Source organism: Mirounga angustirostris, unplaced genomic scaffold, assembly GCF_029215605.1.
Source record: "Mirounga angustirostris isolate CCGP_5_RB_7025 unplaced genomic scaffold, mMirAng1.0.hap1 SCAF_14, whole genome shotgun sequence".
Classification (NCBI taxonomy): Eukaryota; Metazoa; Chordata; class Mammalia; order Carnivora; family Phocidae; genus Mirounga; species Mirounga angustirostris.
The window spans coordinates 45,767,550-45,791,064 of NW_026991722.1; the positions used below are offsets into that span (position 1 = coordinate 45,767,550).

At 43.6% G+C, this 23,515-nt stretch overlaps 1 protein-coding gene across 6 annotated transcripts in view; it reads left to right on the forward strand.

Moving 5' to 3' along the window:
* Positions 1 to 21,875, forward strand: part of ZNF521 (zinc finger protein 521) — a 275,012-nt gene extending 253,137 nt beyond the window's left edge. For 5 of the 6 annotated variants that reach the window (XM_045886904.3, XM_045886900.3, XM_045886901.3 and 2 more), the window contains one exon: positions 21,065 to 21,875. In XM_045886904.3, the coding sequence (XP_045742860.1) occupies positions 21,065 to 21,094 (30 nt within the window). In that variant the 3' untranslated portion in view covers positions 21,095 to 21,875. Of the gene's footprint in view, positions 1 to 7,376; positions 7,516 to 21,064 lie in introns of all 6 variants that reach the window. The other variant, XR_010407277.1, reaches the window with a different exon arrangement.
* The last annotated feature ends 1,640 nt before the right edge of the window (positions 21,876 to 23,515 follow it).

Genomic DNA, 23,515 nt, shown 5'->3' on the forward strand with positions numbered 1-23,515 from the left:
CTACAATTCAAAGGCAGTGATCCAATCATCCTCTGCTGATGTGTCTCCATAGAAAGTTCCATCAGGCACCATGTTATGAATGTAATGAACATAGAGGGAATTCCAGCAGGAGGGAGAGGGGGGTTGGCCTCCGTGAACTTCAGGCTCTGAGATTCTGGTATTTGAATTCCTTTTGAATCAAAGCTTATTGTGATACACAGCCCTTCCCTTCATTAGCTCATGAATGCAGTGTTTTCCGCACTCAAAATGCAATAATCATCTGACCTTCCAAAGGATACACCATGATTTTCTGTCGGATATCACTTCCGTTTAAATAGGCAATTGTCTCTTCAGCTATTTTTCTTTTCTCAAATCACTTTCCCACCAAATCACATGATCTTGACGCATCTTTTTCACACCACAGCTTAACTGGTGCTCAGGTCTTATGATCGTACTTCTGAAAGAAAAATGAAGCAGTGCGCGTAGGATGGGCCCTATAAGACAATACAGCGTGGAAATGTCGCTGCTGAGCCGGTCACTGGGTGAGCGGCTAACTTAGCTCCTTCCCTCAACTAGCCTTTTAATAAATTTAATACAATTTCTGTCTCCAGTTATTAACTAATACAAGATGAGACATTTAGGAGTCCTTGTTAATAGTCAAAATCACAAGTGCTACGCTATTTACTTCTATTGTCCCCGTGCCATTATTAATTAAGGAAATATATTTATTAATTAAAATACTTATAAAAATATAACTTCATCATTTTAAATTGACCATGATCCCAATCACTCTATGACATATCAAAAATAATTAGAAATAGATCATATTTAGTCTACCAGAAAAGATAAGACATGCATATCATTAGCCATTCTATGAGCTAATATGTAATAAACTATTATAAGTATTCCAAGAGAAGATGCTTATTCTCCAGCTGGGAGACTCAAGAAAGACATCATGTGGGACGCATTCAAGCCAGTTCTGAAGGATGGATGTGTTTCTGATATCTGTGGTTATGGTAGAGTTAGCCACCCATAAAGTCTCAGTTAGTAGTTTAAAAAAAGTTTCTATGGGTTTTTTCATTTGTTTTAATTTGCTTTCAATTCTCTATAGGCAGCTTAGTACAAGGGAAAGGGCGTCAGTTGCAGAGAAGACTCACCAGAGTTTGATTTTGGTCACTGCTACTTACAAGCTATCAACTGTGTGCTTCAGTGTTGCCATCTGTAAAATGGGCATGTGGGAGACAACAAGGCCTCCTGCCTAACTCCCAGGATCCTGGTGAGAGAGGGCAGCAGAGGAGCTCATGCTGAGCACTCAGTGCAGAGTGTAGAGCAAAACAGGCATGGGGTGAACACTGGCTCCCTGACCCTCTCCCTGCTCCCTAGTGCTGACCTAAATAAACAAAATCAAGAGTCATCATTACTCAGAAATGAAATCTCTATCTCAGACATGTCAGAATTTTCCTTAGCTCTCTGCTCTAGTTCTACTGGAATAATTTACCAATTAATCATACCTTGACATGGTTTCATGTTAATTGGTATCCAGGTTAAAATTCTTATTTTTAAACATTCATCTTTTTCAAGGGATTAAAGAGTCTTGGGCTTTTTTCTTTCCTTTTTTCTTTCTAGCATATAACCATAAAACAAAACATTTATATTTGCTTTCAGAAATGTATTTCAAAACAACCTGCCCCTTCTCTCCACACACCCTAAATTAAGGACAGGTGACCAAAACAAAAAGCTTTATCTTGCCCCTCCATCAAAGACAATGTGGGATCTGGGGGTGAGTTGGGGAAAGGTTTGTTTTGGTTTGCTGTCATATTTTTCTCTGAGTCAGGCCGATCTTTTGTAAACTTGAGGAATGGAAAAGTGTGCCTTTAAAGCTAGAAGTGCCCTTAAACTATTTTGCTTCTGATACTCCTCACAACTTTTGTGTATTTTTCAATTATTTTATTTTATTTTTATTTCTAATGGAGTTTGAAATTTCTTTCATTATCCGCACTCCAATTGTAAGACTCAAAAACCCTGTCCTGCTTTGCCTCTTATCATGTGGTCTTCCTTGGGGAACCCCAGATTGGAACCCCAGATTGCCCTGTCTGCGCCTGCCATCGCTGGGTTCCGTAGCGATGGTCTGGGAGCACAGTGTGGGGGGCGTACTTCCTGCCTCTTCCTAGGTGGTTTATGTTTCGCAGTACCTGGGCTCTCCATTTCCTCCAATCCTTCATACCTCTGTATCTCTTGTTCTTGGGGCTGAAATCGCAGCCCCTAAACACATCACATAGCCTCAGGGATCTCAGGAGTATAAATTGTGTCAAGTGAGCATGTGGGTCTGGAACTGGTCCCTTTCTCCACCACCTCATTTCTCTGTTTTGTGGGCCTGTGGGGCTTTTGAAGTAAATTGGTGCTCTACCAACTTCCACTTAATTTGCTCAGTGGTTAAATTGATCTATCTCTTTTATTTGATCGAATCTCCAGGAACTGAATCATTTGCATTGATTTATTGATTGGTGCTATGTTTTCACCATTACTTTTGATCACTTTCAGCTATTAATATTGGATAACTCAATCAGGATTGATTGGCCTTACCATTGAAGGCAGAAAGTTAATCATATAGGACAAAGAAATAGAACATGGCTAACCTCAGTTTGACTGTTTTTCATTCACTCATCCTCTCTCTCTTTCTCCCCCTTTGCCCCCCCCAACATCTATGCAGTAGCACAAAGCTAAGGTTTTTCTTGAGTAAAGAAGGGAGTTTAAAATTTTCTAACATTCACAGTGCATCTAAAGATGAGGAACTTTATTTTGCTTTTTTCTAAGACTGCGTCTAGAAATTAAGCAAGCATCCAGAAAGATAGATAAGCATGATTGTCACAATGAACTCATTTGGACTAAATGAGTAAATGCATTTTCAATTACCCGTTTTGTACCAATAAATGCCTAATCTGCGTGCGCATGCTTGGAGGCACAACGTGGGCTCACCTTTTACTAAATTTGGCCCTCACTGCTTCACCATGTGTCCTGCTCGTCAAATTTTCAAGAACCAAGTGGTTAATATGACTGAAGGAAGGGCAGCAGAGGTGATTGCAATAAGCTAAAACCACTTTATTTACATCTGAATTGTTTCTACAATACCCCAGCTCAGTTTTTTAAAATTTTCCATCCATTAATTTCTTGATGTTCATATCGATGGCTGGTTTTCACTATTAAAAGATGGAGCACCACCTCCTCATTCTAGGACTCCTTCCCTCCTCCAACAGCCCTGTTGTTAGCGATCTGCCATTACATTATTTTTTTGTCTGGCCCAGAGTTGACGACAGATGGCCATCTCCGAACTGCCATCAGTGCGACTTTATGGAGCATCCAGCTAGGGTGTACTGAAGAGCACTGTGGCCAGTTCCACAGCCCCCTCACAGCCCCCTCCCTCCCCACCCCCTGGAAGTGTTCATCACCTCTGCCACATTCTGCTTTGGCTGGTCTCTAGCTGGCCCCACCACCTTCTATGTCGCCAAGACAGCCTGCTGCCACGGCGCCGGAAGATCTGCCTCCTTTAGGGAACGAGAAACTGCGGGCATGATTGTCCTGTAAAGACAGAGCTCTGTCTCACCACGTTTGTACTCAGATCCTTTGGAGAGATCTGGAAATCCCAATTTCTAGAACATTCTGCAGTCCAGAGAGGCACGTTAAACTCCCACATATGTTCCTATTTTAGACGTTTGCTCCACACATGGATCAGCTTCCTCATGTTAGCAGAGACAAAATGCCAAGAATAGACCCTTTGTGTTTACCAACTTTTACCCGACTATTGGAAAACACCACCTCCATATCCAACTGTTGTGACAATTAGAGAAAGAGAGATGGTAATCATGGACTTCAACTATAAATCCCCTGAAATGAGCAAAGAATTCATTCCAGCGCCTTCTGATCCATCGATGTGGCGATCCATCGGACAGCCGCGTGAAATGAGCTGTTGCCGTGCGTTTGGAGAAAGATTGGTAGGCTGCTCTTGATCGAGTTTGCTAAGGCAAGGCAGCTTCAGAGTCAAGCGTGTATTTTAAGAGGAATTCACATTTGTATCCTTTATTGTTATATTTGCAGCGAATCTACAGCTCGGAACAGGCTCTGCCCTGCAGCTATGAAAGAGTAAGTTCCCCTTATTGGAGAGAAAGCAGTGTTCTGTAAAAGCCCGCGATGTGGCGGGCGAGATGAATAGTGCTTAAAAGCAGTACTCGCTTGCGGTGCTGTCATTTAGAACAGCAACTCCAAGGCTTTAAGCGGGAGTGAAAGGCAGGGTAAACAAGTCCTTTAAAAGCGGTGAAATTTTAAACTGCCTAAAATAACAGGCCTCCTTCATTGATAACTTCATTGAATGAGCGAGTGGGAGAACTAACCAGCTGGGCAGGAACTGCCTTCCCGTAAGAGGAGGAGAAAAGTGAGCAAAAGGGAGGCTCTTCCCCGGTACCCAGCGTGGCTGGGAGGCAGGCATCTATCTTTCGCGGCCCCTCCTGCTTTGATTCGGTCCCCCCAGCTGACAGAAGACTACCTCTCACTGGAAACCCCAATCGCCCGTAAAAGGTTTCCTTTTTGACATTGCCAAAACTTAATTTTATAATTATCTGACTTACACCACTGGGCACATCTGCTAAGTTTGTGTGCCTTCTAGACACATAAAAGGCTACAGCAATACCATTAAATATCAGCAGTGTGCTTTGCTGTGCTTTGAGTTTCTAAGGGTGAAAGGTGATTGGGCAGGAAAATAGAACAGTCTATTTGCTGTGAGCCAGGCACTAAGACTGCACTCCCATACTCAGTTATAATTCATGATGGTACTGGTGGGCAGCCCTCATCCCTCTGTGGAGTTAATGCATCTCCACTGAAGCCTGCTGAGCACCCTGCGTCCCCGCCCACCATCTGTGCCTTCACTTGCAAGCTTTCCCTCTCCCTTTCTCACTCTTTCCTGAGATCTCTTGGTATTAATATTATCGGGCCACTACTGCTTCGTAAAGGTGGCTCTCCGAAACGGGACTGCCATTTAACTAGGAGAAGAGTTGGAAGGAACTCATTACAGTGTTGTTTAATGTCTCCTTTAGAAAATGTCCATCGGAAAATGGACAGGGAGGCAGCAATTGCCTTAAACCAGTGGCAGACTCTGCGAGCTGGAGATGTGCTGCCAACCACCAATTAGTAAGAGGCACCCATGGTCTGAGCGTGGTGGGGGGCCAGGGATGCAAGACAAGGTGGATGTTGCGATTGGAGATATGCCTGTTCCGAACCTGAGTCCAGAGTCCAGAGTCAAATCTGAGAAATGTTTGTGCCCTCTGTCCAGTGGCTCAGGCCAGCCGGTGGCGTGAGCGCCAGGCCAGGCCCCACACCCTGCCCCATCTGTGATGGGATGCCACCCACGCTGAGGACCAAAGCTAAGTGCCCCAGGGCTCTGCAAGCCTCAGCTCAAAATGATCAAACCCTGACCTTCGCAGAACCCCACTTGTGGTGGCTCTGGTGATTTGTGTGGTACGAGCCACCTTCTGCAGCAGAATGGGCAGAGATGCCAAACGCCCGAACTGGCTACAGCCCGGAGCCCCAGAGCAGGCAGAGAGGTTTGTCCCCTGCCTGCCCCATCCCCCCCGGGGCCCTCCCCCCACCACACCCCACACCCACACCCCCACAGGGAGCCCCGAGGGTGACGGGACACGAGAGCATGCGTGTTCACACAAACGATGAAACCGCGCCTCCTCGTTCCCGGCCGCCCCAAGATTAATCTGTAATGTTTCACAATCTGTGCTCTTAACACAGTCTGTTGTTAGTACTCTTTTTTAAAAGATAAATCAAATTCAGGCCTGAAATACCAGTGTATGCATTTAACAGATGTGATGCCATAGGGGACCTACTGTGTTATAAACTGCAGAAATGGCCTTTTTATGCTTCAGACTTGGGCTTATTCCAAAGAGGCTTTAGAACCACAGCGGCGAGGTGAGAGGTCACACATTAAGACAGTAGCACCCACACGTAATTCAGCCTTGTGTGTAATTGGTTCAAAAATCTCATCCTGATGTCTGGGTGGTATTACATAGCCTCGCTCCCCCTCCAAAGGGAAAGTAGGGCAAGAATGGCTGTGCTCACTGTCCAGGTTTTCCTGGGTGAAAGATCACTTTGAGATGACACAGCTGAGTAGTCAGCCTGAAATCCTGGTTGGTATTTTATTAATTTTGCACCAAGATAAATCCTGAAATTCTGACAAACTCCATGACAGGTGAAATTCCTTCTTGCAGAATCTGCTCAGCAAGAGGCTGCTCATTTCATTCTGTTCCGAGGCAGGCAACAGGAGGGCAGCTTTATAATCAGCCCTCAAAGGACCCCCAGCCGCCCCAGAGTCTCGGGCTGATTGAATAACTCCTGGGCCTCTTCCCCTAGGCCTCCATCAGCGGGGGTCCTGTGGAAAGCAATCTCCCGCAGACTGGCACTGAAGTGAGCTTTAAACCACCATTTTCTGCTCTCCAGAGGAGCCTGGAGTACTAAAAGATAGATGGGCTGCAGATATTTTATGAGAAACTGTCAGAAGAAGAGCAGAGTAAATGTTTTTTTTCTTCTTCTTCTTTGAGTCACACACTACATCACTGTTGAATTTCTCCCAGAATCTTTTACATTTAAAGTAAGAAATTAATTGGTTGCTAACCTTTCATTCCCCCTCCTTCTTCTTCGTTGTCTTCCTCCTTTTTTTTTTTTCTTAAATATTCACACAGAGGCCCTTTGCTTAACCACAGTTGCAGAAAATCAGTACCATTTGCAATGAAATATTTATAATGACAGAATGAAAAATTGGATTCATTTTCTGGACTGTAGCCGAGCAGCCTGCAACTTTGCGCAGCATTGTTTAGCATCTCTGATTCCTCCCCTTTGTCGAAGTCTTTTCCGAAAACAGGCCACACATCCGCTTGCCTGTGCTTTGGAGGGACACCTACCAAGACACAGAACCCATTTCGACTCTTAGGAAAAAATTAGGGGAGGAAAGATCGTATGTTTGTGTTGCCGTGGGGCCGGGGGGTGGCCCTTGGCAGCGGCCCGCGGAAAGGTAGTGAGGATGGGGAGCTGGTCCAAAGGAGGAAAAGGCCTAGCTCTGCAGGGAGGAGCAGGGAGAAGTTTCTAAGGAATACAGGAGACAGTCTGGTGTGCACTTCGTGGTGGAGCACAAACAGCAATCAGCATGCCACAGTATCTGGGGGCAGATTTATAAGGGGAAACGGGAAGGCAGAACTGAGGTGTGTAAATATACACGAATATCAGAGCTCACCTTCTTTTCTCCCTTTAGTGTTTGCTGCATAGGCCTTCTGTTCCACGTGACCCTCATACTCAGAGCTGCTTTCTTTCTAACCAGGGTTGATTATTGCTTTTTTTTTTTTTTTAAGAGATAAAAGACCAAAGGATTCTGCTAGAACAGTCCGGCGCTGTATTTCAGACAAGTTCCGCCTCACAAGCGCAAAGCCACAACAATACATTCGTTCTGATGATGGGACCAGATTGGATTTGTAGCAAGATGCCTATGAAGTAAATTTCAGTCTCCCAAATAAGTTTTTCGCTTACCACGCCGCAGACAGGCCGGGAGAGACTGTCCGTGTCTCCTCCCTCCCTCTGTTGTAGGAGTCTACCAAAGGATCTCTCCCCTGCTAAGGGGACCTTCTCGGGCTTCCACGCTAGCCCTCTGAGTTGACCCTTCATCTGTCCCCTTTTGAAGCCCTGGGTTTAATTAGTTGGCGTTGTTTTCTTTCGCTGGTGTTGCCAAAGTGGGAACAGTCCTAGTAGATTGAAGCATGTATAAAAATAGTCAAACTCGGATCTTCGGGTTTCATTCACTTGAATTTGCCTCATGCATTGCCAACTCCACAAGATCAATAATCCATATTTTATTGCACAATGTAATTGAATTAGCTCATTCATTCCATCTGATTAGCCCTATTTTATTCATGGAGAAGAAAAATAATAGAAACTTACCTTCACCGCTCTATGGCATTATGTGAAAGTAAAAGAGCCTTCAGCACTATAAAAACATTTATAAAGCTGTAGAGAATTAATTTCAGCATTTGTTTGTCCTAGGAACAATATGAATCACATCACACTGCCTTTTTGTTGTTGTTTTGGGTGATAACTTGAATGCTCCCATCTCTCGTGTCAGTCTGTCCTCTCGTCAGCCTGGCGTGAGTATCCTATAGCAGGACTCTCCTCTGAGCGACAGCTCTGAAAGACAGCTGGGCTAAGCGTCTTCTGTTGTGCGCCTTTGGAGAGATTCACCTGAAGCGATTTCACCCTGAGGTCATTACCTCTTCTCCATCCACGGATGACCATTTTCGAGAGTTTGGAATGCTTACGCTTATTCTCTTCGAAGCAGAATCTCTGCCCAAATTTGGACTTGGGTATTGAGAAACCCTGAACAGGAAAGGGCTCATTCATTACTGGGATCCCTCTAGATGGCAGTGCGTAGTACAACTTGTAGGTGACACACACTTCCTCAGAGGCTTGCAGTTTTTCAACAGGTTTCTAGATTTGTCTTTGCATTGCATCCAAAAAAAAAAAAAAAGATTTGGAGAAACATGCTGACAGTGAGCATGAAATGATGTGTGTCTGACAAACTGCATTGTCGCTTAGAAATCTAGCTGAAGTTATTTTACTGTAGCATTTCTTTGATTCAGGGGAGACAAAGAATTTTCCTTAGAAGTGTGTGTTTTAGGATGTGACACTAACTTTTCTTCAGTGCTGTGCATGGGTCAAGCAGATGGTTTCCACTTGGCCCTGACTCTTGCTTACTTTCTTAAAGACCCAAGTTAAGGGGGGCGGGGGGGGCGGATTTTTTTTTTTACATGAGTGTTTCAACTTAGAAGAGTCTGAAATCTATACCCGGTAAATGGAAACTGTAATAGTGGGTATTCAGAATCAATCTCCTCTCTGTAGACCAGGAAAAGAACACTGAATAGTGTTCACTTAGGTCCTGCCAGACGTATTTCTGCATGGGACGTGGCTTGCTGGAGCCCTCTGAATGATGTTCAGTGTGATTGAGCAGACTGCTAGCAGCAACAGGCCTCAGGATAGAAGTAAAGAGCAGAATTCCTTGGTGAAGGAAAGTTGCATGTCAAACTCCGTCATCGGGAAGAGAATTGCCCAAATGCAGACTTCATTTGAATATCCGAGTTAACAACTCTCTGGGAATCTCTCTCTTCCTCTTGTCCAGCCCCTTCTGTGTTGTGGCTGGTTTGCATTTGTGTTTGAAGTGCCAGGCGGCTTAATGAAGTTATTCTTTTATAAATTTTGCAACACTGAAGCAAGCATGAGGGCTTTAAATTAGAATAAGTGCCACTTCTGTATGGCAGGTTCCTTTGAGGACTGATTAGAATGAGGCCTCCCGTTGCCAGGCCCTTTATGCGGGGTGGTGTTGCTGTGTGTGTGTACTTGTTTACAGCTCACCTTTGAATTTGCATGAGTGTGCACCACGCCTGCCGCCTGGCCCTCTGTTAGTCAAAGCGGCCTTTCTTCCAGGATCATGTTAAATACTTCACTTTAAAGAGTTATTTTTTAAATTATATTGCTTTATTGTAATGAATTAAAATTAACTTGGAGTAGCAAATTATATAAGGATGTGAGGGTTATAGATTACTCTCACCATAGTTACAGCACATCTTTGTGCGGGGGAATTAAAGGGCCGTCTTTCTAGGAGCTCTGTGTGCCATGAGAGGTGAGAAAACTGTCCCACAGAGACCTGGAAAGCCATGTCAGAAAAGGTGCCCAGGAAGTGGGAGGAGACCGGGAGTTTAAGGTGGGAGTTTCAGAATCACAAAGAGGCTCTTCTTGGCTGCGTGGAAAGCGGGGGGCAGCGCTGCCATTGTAAGACCTGAAAGATCCTGAGACAAGAGTGGATGAGGGACAAGAGAAAACACAGACCTACCCCAAAGACCTGACAAGGTTCAGTGTAGGAGAAGAGATAGCCCTGAAGCATTCCTGATTTCCTCTCTTGGTGCCTGTGTGAACTGGCTAAGGACCAGCGGTGATTGCAGGGGGTGAGGGGCTGGGAGCTGATTAAAGGGAGGGGACTGGAACCTTTCTACAGTACACAAAAACATGCAGGGGGGGAAGGAGAGGAACAAACAAGCAAGAGAACAAGCACCCACCTTGACTGTGAAATTATTTCTCCTCTCTCCAAACCAGAGTCGTGTATTTTTTTTTTAAGTCAGAGACACCCGAATAGAATTGGGTTTGTGAAATATTTGCACGTTAAAAGGACTTTCTCGGAATTTAAAACAAGGGCTACTTGGGGCAGTGAAAGACAGAAAGATCACAGGCCAACAGCAAGGACTTTGCCTGTAGAACCCACATGCGTATGTAACTTTTCCCCCTCTGCACAGCACATGCTCGGGCCAACATCTGGCTCAGGCGTGGATGTGCGTATGTGCACGCATGTGTGCGCATGTACGCACACACACAACTTCCGCAGTTTAATTATGTAAATGATGCAAGTCAAACATCGTCCTTTCACAGTTATATCCTTTGTATTTATATCTACTGAAGCAAATCCCCTAGTAGATAAGCATTTGGTTGCTTATGATGGGGAAAGACTTTTTTTTCTGTTATTTTTAATGATTTATAACATGTTTGACTTACTCTTAATATGAGTTTACCTTCTAGAGAGTGTGGCAGTGTTTTTAATAAAGGAAGTAATACACTACAAGGAAGTGGCATTTCTTTTGCTTTTTTCGAAGTTCAATAAACTATTTTTCATAATTATTGGAATTTGGTTGAAGGGAATCCTTGTCCATATGGAATGGAAAAGCAGAAAGAGTCCTTGCTCCCTCCTTCTCCCTACAAAGGTTACCCTTTGAATATAAATTACAAGCCTTGTGCCTCTCTCATTCTAATCAGATGACCTTTTGAATCCAGTGGACCAGAGTTTAAATCCTAAGCCTGCCACTCAGTTTTTAAATCAATGCCCTGTTCCAGCAGCTTTCAGGTACATAACTTTAAATTGCAATGGATTTCAAACACAGAATTAAAATAAGTAATGCGGGTTGAACCTTGCAGCTGACAGCAAAACAGCCCAACTTGACTGCAAGATCATGGGCCAAGTAATGTCACCATGGGTAATCTCAGTAACTGAGTCCCTTAAAAAAAAATCTTCCGGGATTCAAAATCTAAGAGGAAAGGGAGGAGCGGGAAACTTGTAATGTTGGCAAGAGGACATTTCTGAGCAATTATCAATTTAAGCTCCCATTATTTGCTGCTAATTACTACACGAGGCTGTTAAATATTTAGCAGAAGTTTGTTGAATTGCGTTTGGCTGGGAAGGGGATGCCTGACTACGGCTTGCGCAGCGAGTCAGTTGCGTGCATCAAGAGCCAGGCGGGGAGGAAATTTGTATTCGCCCAAGATGAACACATTACAGTGTCAGACAAGCCTTCTTTTTTCTTCCTCCCACAGATTTATTTATCTTTAAGGTATCTAAAATTAGAGCACGAAGAAGGGGCACTGTTCACGGATGTAAAATTGGAAAGAGGTCATTCTTAGCCTTGTTTACAGATGTTCTAGTTCAGAAAGCGCCAGTGTGATAAATTAAACATTGCAGGGGGAAAAATTAAAGCTTAGCAACAACTGGCACATGGACACATCTGTCCGTGAAACACTGACTTAATCCCTGAATATCTTATTAGACTGTATTGCCTATCAAAGCCTTCTGTCCCATAATACGCCGGGAGCCTGCACTTCTAGAATCTGAACGGCATCTTTTGGCTCCAGCCTCTCTTTCACTTTTGCTGGCTTTGCATACTTTGATTTAAATTTTGTTTTGGCTCCTTGCATGTAAGCAAGTAGTTCACGGTTTTCTTTCAAAAATAGACCTTAGACTTTTAATATATTTCCCAGTGGCCATCGTGCTCCTTTTAGCCTGTACTTCCAATTTGGCACTTTTTTTTTTTCTTAACATAGTAGATATTGCGTGCTGTTGTCAGTTCCAAAATGGGAAATGTTTAAGCCTGGCCGGTATGCGAAACAGATAGGGGTCAGCTAGCAACTGAAATTTCACTATCATTGTTAAGCTCTCAATGAAAAATGGAATTATGGCCATGTTAATATTTCCCACATATGACCCATCAGCAGTAGTGTCCTTTTGAAACTGGTGGACCAGAGTGGCTTGTTTTATTTCTCTTTAATGTTTGTCAAAATTCTAGAAATTGTTCTACATTAGCAATTTGGACATGGCATTACTTTAAAAATTAGTCTTTGCTTGGGCTTCTGAAGACATATTAGACTAAGGCTAAGTGAATTAGGCAGGGATTCTTGCAACATTGGTGACCACCATAGGCTTTGCCAGTTTGGTTTGACGTTGTGAGAAAGAGCACCTGTCATGAAAACAGGTTCTTTTTGAAGCGGTTCCCCACTTCCCTGCCCAGTCTGAAGGATCTCCAACCCCACCGATGACTTCCAGTCCCAGACAGTCTACACCCCCGGACTCTCAGCCTGACTCCTGCTTACTCTCCCTCTGGAGCCCCTCATTCCCTTCTAACCTCCTCCTCCACACTCTAGCACCAGGCAAGTGTGACTCCTCTCTCACAAGAGGTGAGGTGTCCTTTCTCTATGGCCCGTAGCACCCTGTCCTCCCCATTACTGGTGAGTGCCATGACAGTGAGCGTCCACCATCTTCACTACCAGTCCAACCCGGGGATTAGAACACATCAGCCGATGCTGCTCAGCAATTGTTTCGTGCCCAAAGCCAGCTGAGCCACTGGAGGAGATATAAGAGCTTGAAAGTTGGCTTACACTCTCTGGGTCTTAATTTCCTCGTCTATAAAATGAGATATCAGAACAGATGCTGCTAGGACCCTCCCCGCCCTGAAAACATATCTTTGGTTCTCTGATGCATTCATGACTCACAGGTATAATTGACTCCTGCTCTTAAATCTAGACCAGCAAATTAAGAATGGTGGCTCTGCAGTCTGTCCAAAGTAGATAGTTCAACTATCCATGCCTTAAATATTAACTTCCAGAGTTTAATATTTATCCTTTGTTAGATCGCAAATATTCCTAAAGCAGCACATTGATTAATTGCTGTGAAAATGTACGGCCTTTGTTCACTGATGGTACATGGATGGTAAGTTGTGAACGAGTGGACATTTTCTGGAAACTCTCAATGTTCATACATGCAATACCATTTACTGAATATCTCAAAGGATATTATATATCCTTTCCACGATTTCTCAACAATCACCCATTCTCACCACTGACTATATTTTAATGCCATGTGATATAGTTCCACACAGTATATGCGTCCCTTTTGCTATCTTCTTTGTTTGTTTGTTTTTAAATTTGGTGGAGGAGATAACCTGTTGGACTGAAGACGAAGCATACTCAAGCATGGCACAGCAAGCTCAATGTGTTTTCAAAACACTGTGAAGGAGTGGTCCTCAATTGGGGGTGATTTTTTTTTTCCCACTAGGGAGTACGTGGCAATGTCTAGAGACATTAATGGTTGCCACAAGTGGCCTGTTTTTGATAGAGACCAGAGATGCTGCTGAATACCCTACAGTGCAGGGGACACCCTCCCCCTACCCGGCAAAGAATTGTCCAGCCCAATAGGTCAATAGTGTCACGGTCGGCTGTTGAAAGGCAAGTCCCACTGGCCTTCTAGAATCTATTTAATTTGTAGGCTTCTCTCTAGAACGAAGCAACCGAGTGACACATTGTGTATAAAGACTAAGAAATGACTTACTGGATTGTCTTTTGGGTTACTTTGGATGAGATAGAACTTAATGCTACAAATATATGGTCAAGACTTCTGAACATAAACGCATGAACATGCCAATGTCCACGTGCTTCAAGATTATCTCGGGCCATCCTTTGCTAGGCTTATTTAGCATGAATGTCCAAAGAACAACAACAATAACAGAAATGTCCTTCAGTGAAATTTATTAGGATGTGAAATCATTTCCTATGGGAAATGTGATGGAAACTTCATTGCCAGAACCATTGAAAATTAGCCTGGAGTATAAACTTTATAAAACTGTTCCAGCAAGAGGACAAACAAAATAACCTAATGGTCCTTTCCTATCATTAACATCTTGTATTTTTCTGGTCACTTCTGATGACACTGTTTCACCTTTTGCTTTAATATAACTTGGTGTCATTCGGAAAATGCTTCGAGATGTCAGGCCAAGCCCGTGTGAGGTGTTAAATGTCAAAAGAAAATGCATCAGTGTCTCTGGAAGTTCATGGCGATAGTACCACCATATGAAAAAATAAAAGGGACATTCTGTCAGTGCAAACATGATCGTAAGTGCTACATTCATGGCATTATGGAGAGAGAGGCAAGAGCATATCATGGCAGTTTCTGAAATGCCCCTGCTATGTCAAAACAAAAGAGTAGAACTCCATTTTAGTAAATTCTACCAAAGTAAAAATTACGAGTCGACTTCCCTGGCTATGAAAATGGCCATAAGTATGTTTTTTAGATTCCCAAGGCACCTTGGGAAATATTACATATCTATCTTTTAAAGAATATTCATTAAGATATAACAAGTCTTACAAAGATGCACGTACCCACTTACGTGTTCCTGCTGGTTACCAGATAAGGTCCACGAAAACACAATTCCCCCAAATTTCTCCCACCAGGAAGTGTGTGGATTGTGGACAGAGGAAACTTTGGGTGGCAAAATGGGGTCTGATTGGTACTTTTGGATGATTTGGGTCTTCAGTGTAATTTTTAGAACATTACCAATGGTGCTTCTAGAGCTGTAGCAATGGGCTTTTAATTAATTTAAAACTCAGAGTACTTTTGTAGTTGTGGGGACTTTGAAAATGTTCATTTATTACATTCGCATCCCGTTAACCTCATTAAGAGGCTTAAAGGCCGCCCCTTGCCATAGTTTTTCTCTAGAGTGTGGGGGAAATAACCCGTGTCCTGTCATCATTAGCTGTATACACTTTTAAAACTATTTCACTAGCAAAAGAAGTTGGGGGTGAAAAAGAGAGAGGGTGGAAATGTAAAAATCTTGATTAGAAAGTATAATTTAATTGAACATGTATTGAACCAAATGTATTGATTAATGTAGAAGATATAGTACTTGTATCGATTCAAACCAGAGATTTAGTACTAAAAGCTCTGAGCCAAAAAGCTGTTGCAGATTGCTACAAAAGTCAGTTTAATGCTGTCCTTGAGAACGCCTTCACAAAGAAATTCTTCTAATGTTTGAGGACTAGGTGGAATGCGGTATATGTCAGTTTGATCCCGGAGGGTTTTATTTTGTACTCTAATAGCTGTTACGAGCCTACATTATATCCAAGGAGTAATTTTCCTTAGGGGTGCCCGGCTCGCTTTGTGTCAATATTCTAGCATTTTAAGTCACGTACAGTATATGCTTCTGGGAACAGGGAAGGAGCCAGCCAGACTCATAATGGTCTGCATTCATTAATAAAGGCAGAAGCTTCTGTCCCTCCATTGCCCACTACAGGGATGCCTCTTTGGCCTTCAGGGACCCGTACAGACACATTTAAAGAAAGCTGTATTTTGAGTGGGCAGGAGATGAAATGTAGGACTTGCAGGCATTTCCTAAGTCAGCTAGATGCCCGAGCACAGGGGTGACCTTAATGGGTCAAAGAAGAATGCAGGTCAAAAGACTTATTATCCAGCCTGTTGGAAACCAATTGCTTTTGTTTAAAAATAAAAATAAAAAAATTTAAAAAGCGGTAAGGCCTTCAAGGTGGACGGTAATGTGGAATTCTGTGTGCAGCCTGTAACTGCCTGACTGTGTGTGCGCTGGAATATGCCGCTGGAAAAATCCGAGCACACAGATTATCCATAGTGTTTACAGATGAAGGTCCAACCCCCGTGATAAAAGGAAGGGTAATATAATTAGTTAATCAGTGATGATTGATTACGGATGTTTGCGTTCTTCAACTAAAGAAAAAACAACAGGCTGCCATGGCACTGTCACCATCTGTTGAAAGAAACAGTCACATTTAATCTTTATATTTCTTCCCGCCTTGCATTGTTACAGAGCCACAATTGCCTACTATTTCATCTGGTTGGAAAACATCTCATCTAAATTGAATACAACTGCAGTTTAAATTCGGGATTCTAATGGCATGGTGAATTAGTGGAAAGCTTGTTGTTTGTTGTTTTGGGTTTTTTTTTTTTCATTCCTTTTTAAAATAGCATGCTGGCTCTTTTTCTTAGTTTTAAAAGCTTGTCAGAATTTGTTCAAGACAAAGGGCTATAAATAGACAAGTCATGGTGAAAATGATTAACATCTTTGAATCAACAGATCGCACAAAACTTCCATTCAAACGCAGTTTTTATTTTTATTACCATTGCTACTTAACATTTTGCCGATGCCAACAGAGAGTTACAAAGCACAGACGAGACGTGGTCCCCTGCCAAAATATTGGACAAGCGAGGGCAATCTGTGGGCACAACTTTTGGGGGCGGGGACTTCATTTTTGCTCCCTGGGAAGGTAGATTCCCCAGGCTTTCCTCCAAAGGTTCACTTTGTCGTTGTTACTGGTGCCAATATTCCAGTTCACATCAAGATCGCAGGAAAATGGGATAACTTGGCCAAGGTGAGCAGTTTCAGGAGATCATGGGGTTTTATTTTTATTCAAAAATATTTTGCTTGGATTGCATTTTAAATAGGATTAAACCGTTTGACCAGTAAATGTGGTCAGCTCTCAGAAAGGAGGAGGCTGAATTAATCATTTGTTAGAGTGCCAAGCTCCAAATGAGAATTCCAGCCTTGTAAAATGAAAGGCATCTCGTATTTTAAAAGAAATACATAGTGCTAGAAGGGAATTTTGAAGATCCTTGCCTGTTTTTTAGCTTTCTAAGTTTAATTTCACATTTACAGGGAAAAAAAGAACATGCTCCTCCCAAATGGGGCCCTTTACAGTAAGGAGAGTGGGGGTTTTTTGAAACCTGGCTATTAAGGTATCCTACCCAGATGGATCTTCTTTTAAGCTTCAGGTGGCTGTGGATTCGGGGTTTTGTTTTGTTTTTTTTTTAACATAAGCCCCCCTTGTGTAAAACAACTGTTCATAACTGGGATTAATGGTTTGCAATTTTCAGTTACTTAGACATGGGGTCTCCAAGAGATGGCTTTTTGTAGAGTAGAATATGGCTCTCTGTGGGATTTCAGAAGTTTTCTTCTCTTCCCACTTCCTTTTCTATCGTCACCCCCTCACATGCCCCCGTCGACTCGCGCTGATGTTCTCCTCGATTATGTAAAACACTTTCCCTTCCCTGGAACAGATCTTTTTCCTCATAAGCTGTCATTGCATTCAAGTACTTTGGGGACTGTGACTTGCAGGGCAAAAGTGGTGAGGTGACCCACTGCTGTGTTCTAGTGTCGTGGTTTCCTCTGGACATAAAGAGCACAAAACTCTCAGCCGAGAAGGCTGCTTGCTGGCGGCCTGGCAGCCTCTTTTCCTCTCTGGGCATCCGCATTGGTCCTGCGGTGACTCAGGACCGGCCCCATGTCATGGAAAGAGCCCAAGCAAGAGGGAACCGCGCTCGTGGCCTACCCTTGCTTTGTGCTTAGTGCTTCTCTTCTCTACTGTGCATCTTTCCCATTTGCTCCTTTTTCTCCCTTTCGAAAGAAATCATGTCTATGAGTTAAAAAAAAAAAAATACACAGAGGGTTCCCATGAAGCAACTTCTTGTTTCGCTTATCAGAGGATCCTCAGTGAAGTCTAGAAACTCTCACTGTCAGTCTGTTCTCTCCAACCCCTGAAAGCCAACCCAACCTGCGCAGTTCAGACACCCATTCCTTCCTTCAGAAAATGAAATTGGGCCATTTCTCTTTTCAGTGACTCAGAATAAAGTGTGGGGGAGGGGAGCAGACACAGCCCAGGGATCCCCAAAGGTGGTGAGGGAAAGCCTTTGAGGACTGCCTTTCTTTTGTTGTCAAAGCACATACGCCCATTACCCAAGACCACCTAGCAGGGTGCCCCTTTCCCATCTTGACAGTCACTACCAGGACGGGACAGTTCACCACCAGGACGGGCTGGGGTGAGCCAGACTTAACTCAGCCCTCATTTGAGCTGGAGCAAAAAAAAAAAAAAGTGGGGGGTGCCTGGGTGGCTCAGTCATTAAGTGTCTGCCTTCAGCTCAGGTCATGATCTCAGGGTCCTGGGATCAAGCCCCGCATCGGGCTCCCTGCTCGGCCAGAAGCCTGCTTCTCCCTCTCCCACTCCCCCTGCTTGTGTTCCCTCTCTTGCTGTGTCTCTCTCTGTCAAATAAATAAATAAAATCTTAAAAAAAAAAAGTGGGGTAGGAGGAGGAAAAAAATGACAATAATTGATTTCAATTGGTATCTCTACACCAAGAGAACTTTCTGCTTTTACCATGTTTTATGCCAGATTTCCCATTTAGACATTATTTCTATTAGGGCTCTTTATGTTTGTGTAAGCTTGAATTTCACACGCCATAATCTTGTCCTTCTCTCAAATGATTTATCTTCTTCTCTGTTAATATGCAAAGCATAACTCCTTTATAGTAGCAACTTCGGTCCATTGCAATAAGTGATTCATATGCATTTGTTCATTTCCCTGCACCTCTGAAGAGGCTTCTATGGCTTTGGTTTAGGATGAGAGCGTCTGAGACCCAACCCCTGCCAACTATTACAGCCAATTTGTGTTAGGTTCTTGTTTTGCAGCATCTCAACAGAGGCACACATAACAACACTGGAGAGATTGCAGTATATCTTCCTTTATTAACCTCTAGAATCCTATCCAATGCAGAATGTCTATTGTAGGCGCTTACACATTTAAACCTAATGTTATTAAATTGATTTTTTTTTTTTAGCTTTGATTATGGTTTAAAAAAAAAATCTCCCGCCACCCATCAGTGTCCCATCATTTAAGTAACTTTTGTTACCAGTGAAAACCCTGATCAGACTTGACTCTGAGATAACAAAAGGTGTAAGAAAGCTCAGATACAATATTTGGAGCAGATGAGCTTTTGTATTGTTTATAAACTCTCTGATCATCATTGTGTTTATTTTTAAGGAAGTAGGAAAGTTTTTTGGTCTCATCAGTATTTTGATTATCCTTTCTACCTGTTGGTGAAAAATAATTTTCAGAAGTATTTGGAAACTGATACAAAGAAAAAGGATTAGCATAAAAATTGTTCCTGTGTGCACTTAGGCTAGTGCTACTAAGAAAAGAAAAAGATCCAGCTGAATCACTGAGTTAATAAAAATAGGTTTGCTTTGTTTTCAATAAGAGAGAGTGACATAATGTTCCTCATCATTATTTGTTGCCAGGCTCCAAAAATGGGCTAAGTTTGAAACGGAGACTGGAAAGCTTGGTCCTCTTCACAAAATCTCCCATCTCCCTCACTGGTGCTCTCAGCCCTGACTGGGCAAGCATCTGGTCGTTCATCAAGTATACACAGAGCAGGCAGTTTTGCTAGTTGTGGGTAATGAAGAGATAACGAAGATCTTTAAGGCTTAAAAACGCTGCTTAAAAAACTCCCATGGCTGCCCTTCACCTCCATGACAAGGTCTTAACTCCTTAGCAAGGTACAAAAGGCTCTTCATAATCTGACCCCGAAATGCCCTCCGTCTTCCTTTCTCATCGGTACTCTCAGTTCAGGACACTCCAGGAGACTCCATCCAACCCGAACGAGTTGCAGGTCCACCAACACACCTTGTGTATTCTTGCTTCCTTGCCTTTGCTCATGTGAATGTGTTGGCCTGGAGTGCCCAATGTGTTCTCATGTTTCCAGCCTCAACTCAAATGTCACGTGTTACCTCCACTGCGAAGCCTTCTCCAAAGGCCAGGCAGGGTTAGGTGTTGTCGTGGCATTTCTGTGTTCATTTCTGACCTAATCCTGCCATATTGCTTTGCCATTTTGTGCCCATGTGCCTTTCTTCTTTAGACTTTGTGCACTTGGAAGGCATCAAGGCAGGGGCCACCCCGTGCCCTTCAGTAGCCCTTGCCTAGCTAGTCAGTCATTCATTTGGCCAGGTCTTTACGAAGGTGGCGTTGCTGAGGGCCACGCCAGGTGGTGATACAGTGTTCAACAGATGTTTGTGAAGGAATGAATAAATGAATGAACACCAGAATTTCTGGCCTAAGGAGAGAGCCAGGCCTACAAATAACCAGAAGACCTAAGGTATGAACTCTGAGCGGTATAACTCAGGAGGAAATCAGAGGAGGGAGAAATCGGTTTTCGATGGGATGAGCATGGAAGTGGTTGTATTCTGAGCTAGACCTCAAGGTTCTGAGCAGAAGGGATCGGGCAAGGGACGGTATGTAAGCTGACAGGTGGGAGACCCTGGCTCAGGGGAAACGCAGAAGAGGGAAGGGGGAAATCAGGCCATCTGCAGACTTAGGCTTCGAATGAATGCCCTGGGTCTGGGCCATCCTCCATCATAGGCTGCAGGTCCATGTATACAGTTGGCCTCTCACCGTTGAGAAAGAGGGTGTCCACTCAGAAAGGGAACGTGCTGTGTGGATGGAGAGTGGACAACCCAAGTACCGCAAAGGCTGCTTCAGCTGGGGTTGGGGGTGGTTGCGCCTGCCTAATGTGTGCCTGAGCCTCGGAGTGATAGCCCCGAGCCCAAACCCGGGAGAGGAGCCAGAGAAGCTTCTTGCCCCCTCTGTGGGTTATTGGCCAGGCAGCCCTTGCCTGTAAAGGCCATATTCAGGGACAGATAGGGCCTCTGCAGTCAAGATGTTTCCATCTAAGAGTGGTGAGACCTAAAGCTTTTGTAAGGGAAATAACACAGTGATAAGTAAAACTGTTAAAATCGTGCTACCCTGGTCTTTGAAAAACAGGTCTTACTTTGATAAGAAGAGATGGTGGAAGGTAGGAGGGGATTATGGGAAGGCCGGGCAGAAGCAGAGAAAAAAGGAAAGGTACAGGCCAGGCATCTCACCTCCCAGAGGCCCCTGGCCCTGCCCCTCCCTCCCGGTACTCACTGGGGGTCCCCACGAGCACCTCTCCAGAGGGGGGTGCAGAAACACAGTTCACATCTTTATCAGTCAACCAGCATGTATAGATCCTTGGTCTGATGACAATAAGATCACTTAAGTGTTTTTTTCCCCTCTTTCTTTTTTGTTACAGAACCATACGATGACCCAACACAGCAGTTAGTGCAAGTACGGTCTCTCAAGGAGAATGACTTTTGTGGCACAAAAAGGGAACATGTTTTACTCTTTGCACGAAACTTTCATTGTTAATGTATAATATTCAGAAACATTGTATTGTACCATAAAACTTGTATTATCAAAACTGTTGGATGTTCATGTGTTTGAACTTTTGAGCACCGGATAGACTCCTTGTATATAAAGTGTTGCACATGTATTATGTCGTCTGATACTAAAATGGTCTTATAAAGACAAGTGGACTTGGGCCCTATTCAGGCAAGATAAAAAAAAAAAAAATGTGAGCAAAATGGCTTAAGAGAAAGTATTTTCGAGGAAGACAGATTAAAACAGCCGTTACAAATGAGACTATGTTTGGACTTCCTTTTATTTACCCTTAAGCCTAGAATTTCTCTTTTGGTATATCAACGGTTAAATCCAAGACTATTTTTTATTGCCGAAGATTCTCGCAGACCACGAAGAGATGTCCTCACAGAACAGCACCCCACAGCTGGATAAGGCCCGTATATATATTTGTAAGCCTTGCAATGTGACAGGTAGCTTCACTATATATGCAATAGCTGTAATGTAGACTGTCAAAGATTTTTTTTTCCTGGATACATTTGAAGCTTTGAGTGTTCAAGGTTTTCCTTAATGATTTCACACAGCCAAATTCTTGAATCAGTTGAACTAACCTGTATGTTACTGTTATTAATGTTTACTCTGCGGTCTGAACCTGGAGATTACTGGAATTGTTTTCCAAGAGGAAATAAATTCAGTTTACCATTAGGTATGAGCGTATTTGTGTGTTTTCTTTTTCTAGTTCCTCTACCATTAAAAAAAAAAAAAAAAATCTTGGAAGTGAAGTCTGCTCTTGAGCTTATCACAGGCATAACCTCAATCATATTTAACCTTTTCACACTGGGCCAAATGCAGCCGGGAGGATATTCATCGTACTGCATAGGGAAAGAATCAGACCCAATATGCGTCTCCTCTCCCAGATACTACCAGGTCACATTGTACTGGAGGATTCTGACATCACAGATGGATGTGATGGCTGTTTTCTGCATAATTTGCAGCCCAATTCATGTCATGCTGTGCAAATCTGAACTCCAAGTAGATGGCTGCAATTTGAAAGGCAGTTTGGCTCATGTGTACTTAAGACGCAGCTTTGTTCATTCAGAAGACAAAGCACAGAGCGGGGAGCCGGGCGGCTGTTGGTGCTAGCTAGTTCTGCCGCTGACTCCTGCTGTGGCCTTCTCCAAATCACTCGCCTCCTGGCCTTGGTTGCTCCCGGCCACGGGCGGCAGCGCAGCCTGGTCATCAGCCTGGACACGGGCGGGGCGTCTCTGGGAGATAGCTGGCACCGCAGCCGGCGACAAAATGCGCCATGGGCCGGAGCTCTAAAGTCAGAGCCTTTTTGTGGTGGGAAAGGAGAGAATGGCAATGCCTGAGTTGAGTCCTAGTATCCGTGTTTCGTCAAAATTGGTAAGTCTGCACCTGATATTGATGGGCAACTCTCAACCACGTCAGGCTTAATGTATTTCACTCACGATGACTCTTTTTAACCTCTCTGAAACTCTGAGGACTTCGAGCAGGCCCTCTAAACCTCAAAGGAGTGAGAATCCTCAACAGCACTTTTTGGATGGGGGGGGCGGAAGCATGGCCTCATTCACTCCGTGGTGACTGCCCGTCAGCAGGGGCCCTGGGCGTGAGAACCAGACTGCGGGCACCACAGGCAGAACGCTCACCCAGGGTTCCCAAACCTTCGCCTGCCTCAGGATCACCTGGAGGGCTCTGATAGCAGAGGGGGCCCCCCCGACACCCAGAATCGCTGATTCACTGGGCCTGGGGTGGGCTCCATCCAAATTTTGCAATTCTAAGAAGTTCCCAGGTGATGCCGCTGCTGCAGGTGTAAGGGCCCCACTTTGAGAACCGCCGCTCTACTCCATCTCCAAATTAATTGAGTGCATTAAATCTGAATAGCCATGCAGAGAGCTGGAAAATTCGACTATTTATTTTGTTACCAGTGAAGAAATTGGTCAAATTTTAAGATCCTTCAGAAACAAATACCTCATGGTGATTAAAGTATGCGTGCTGGCCCGTGTTCCGTGTGTGTATTTAGTTTTTTAATGCAAGGAAAACCTACATCTATACGTTTCACAATGGATTGCCAGCATGCTATTTAATTAAAAAGCTTTTTCACCAGCTACATAAATAATGAAGTATGCTGAGAATATGCAAGTACATTCATAATTAAAATACTCAGCTATATTTAAAAAAAATTAAGATCTCTGGTCTATTCAAGGATTTTGCATTTAAAATGAAATAGCCACGCTTACTAATGATTTTTTTTAAAGGCTTTAAAACTGCTGGTATTAACGAGTGGGTTATATTTCACTAAAAGTAAGGTGCTCTTCATTCACGGAAA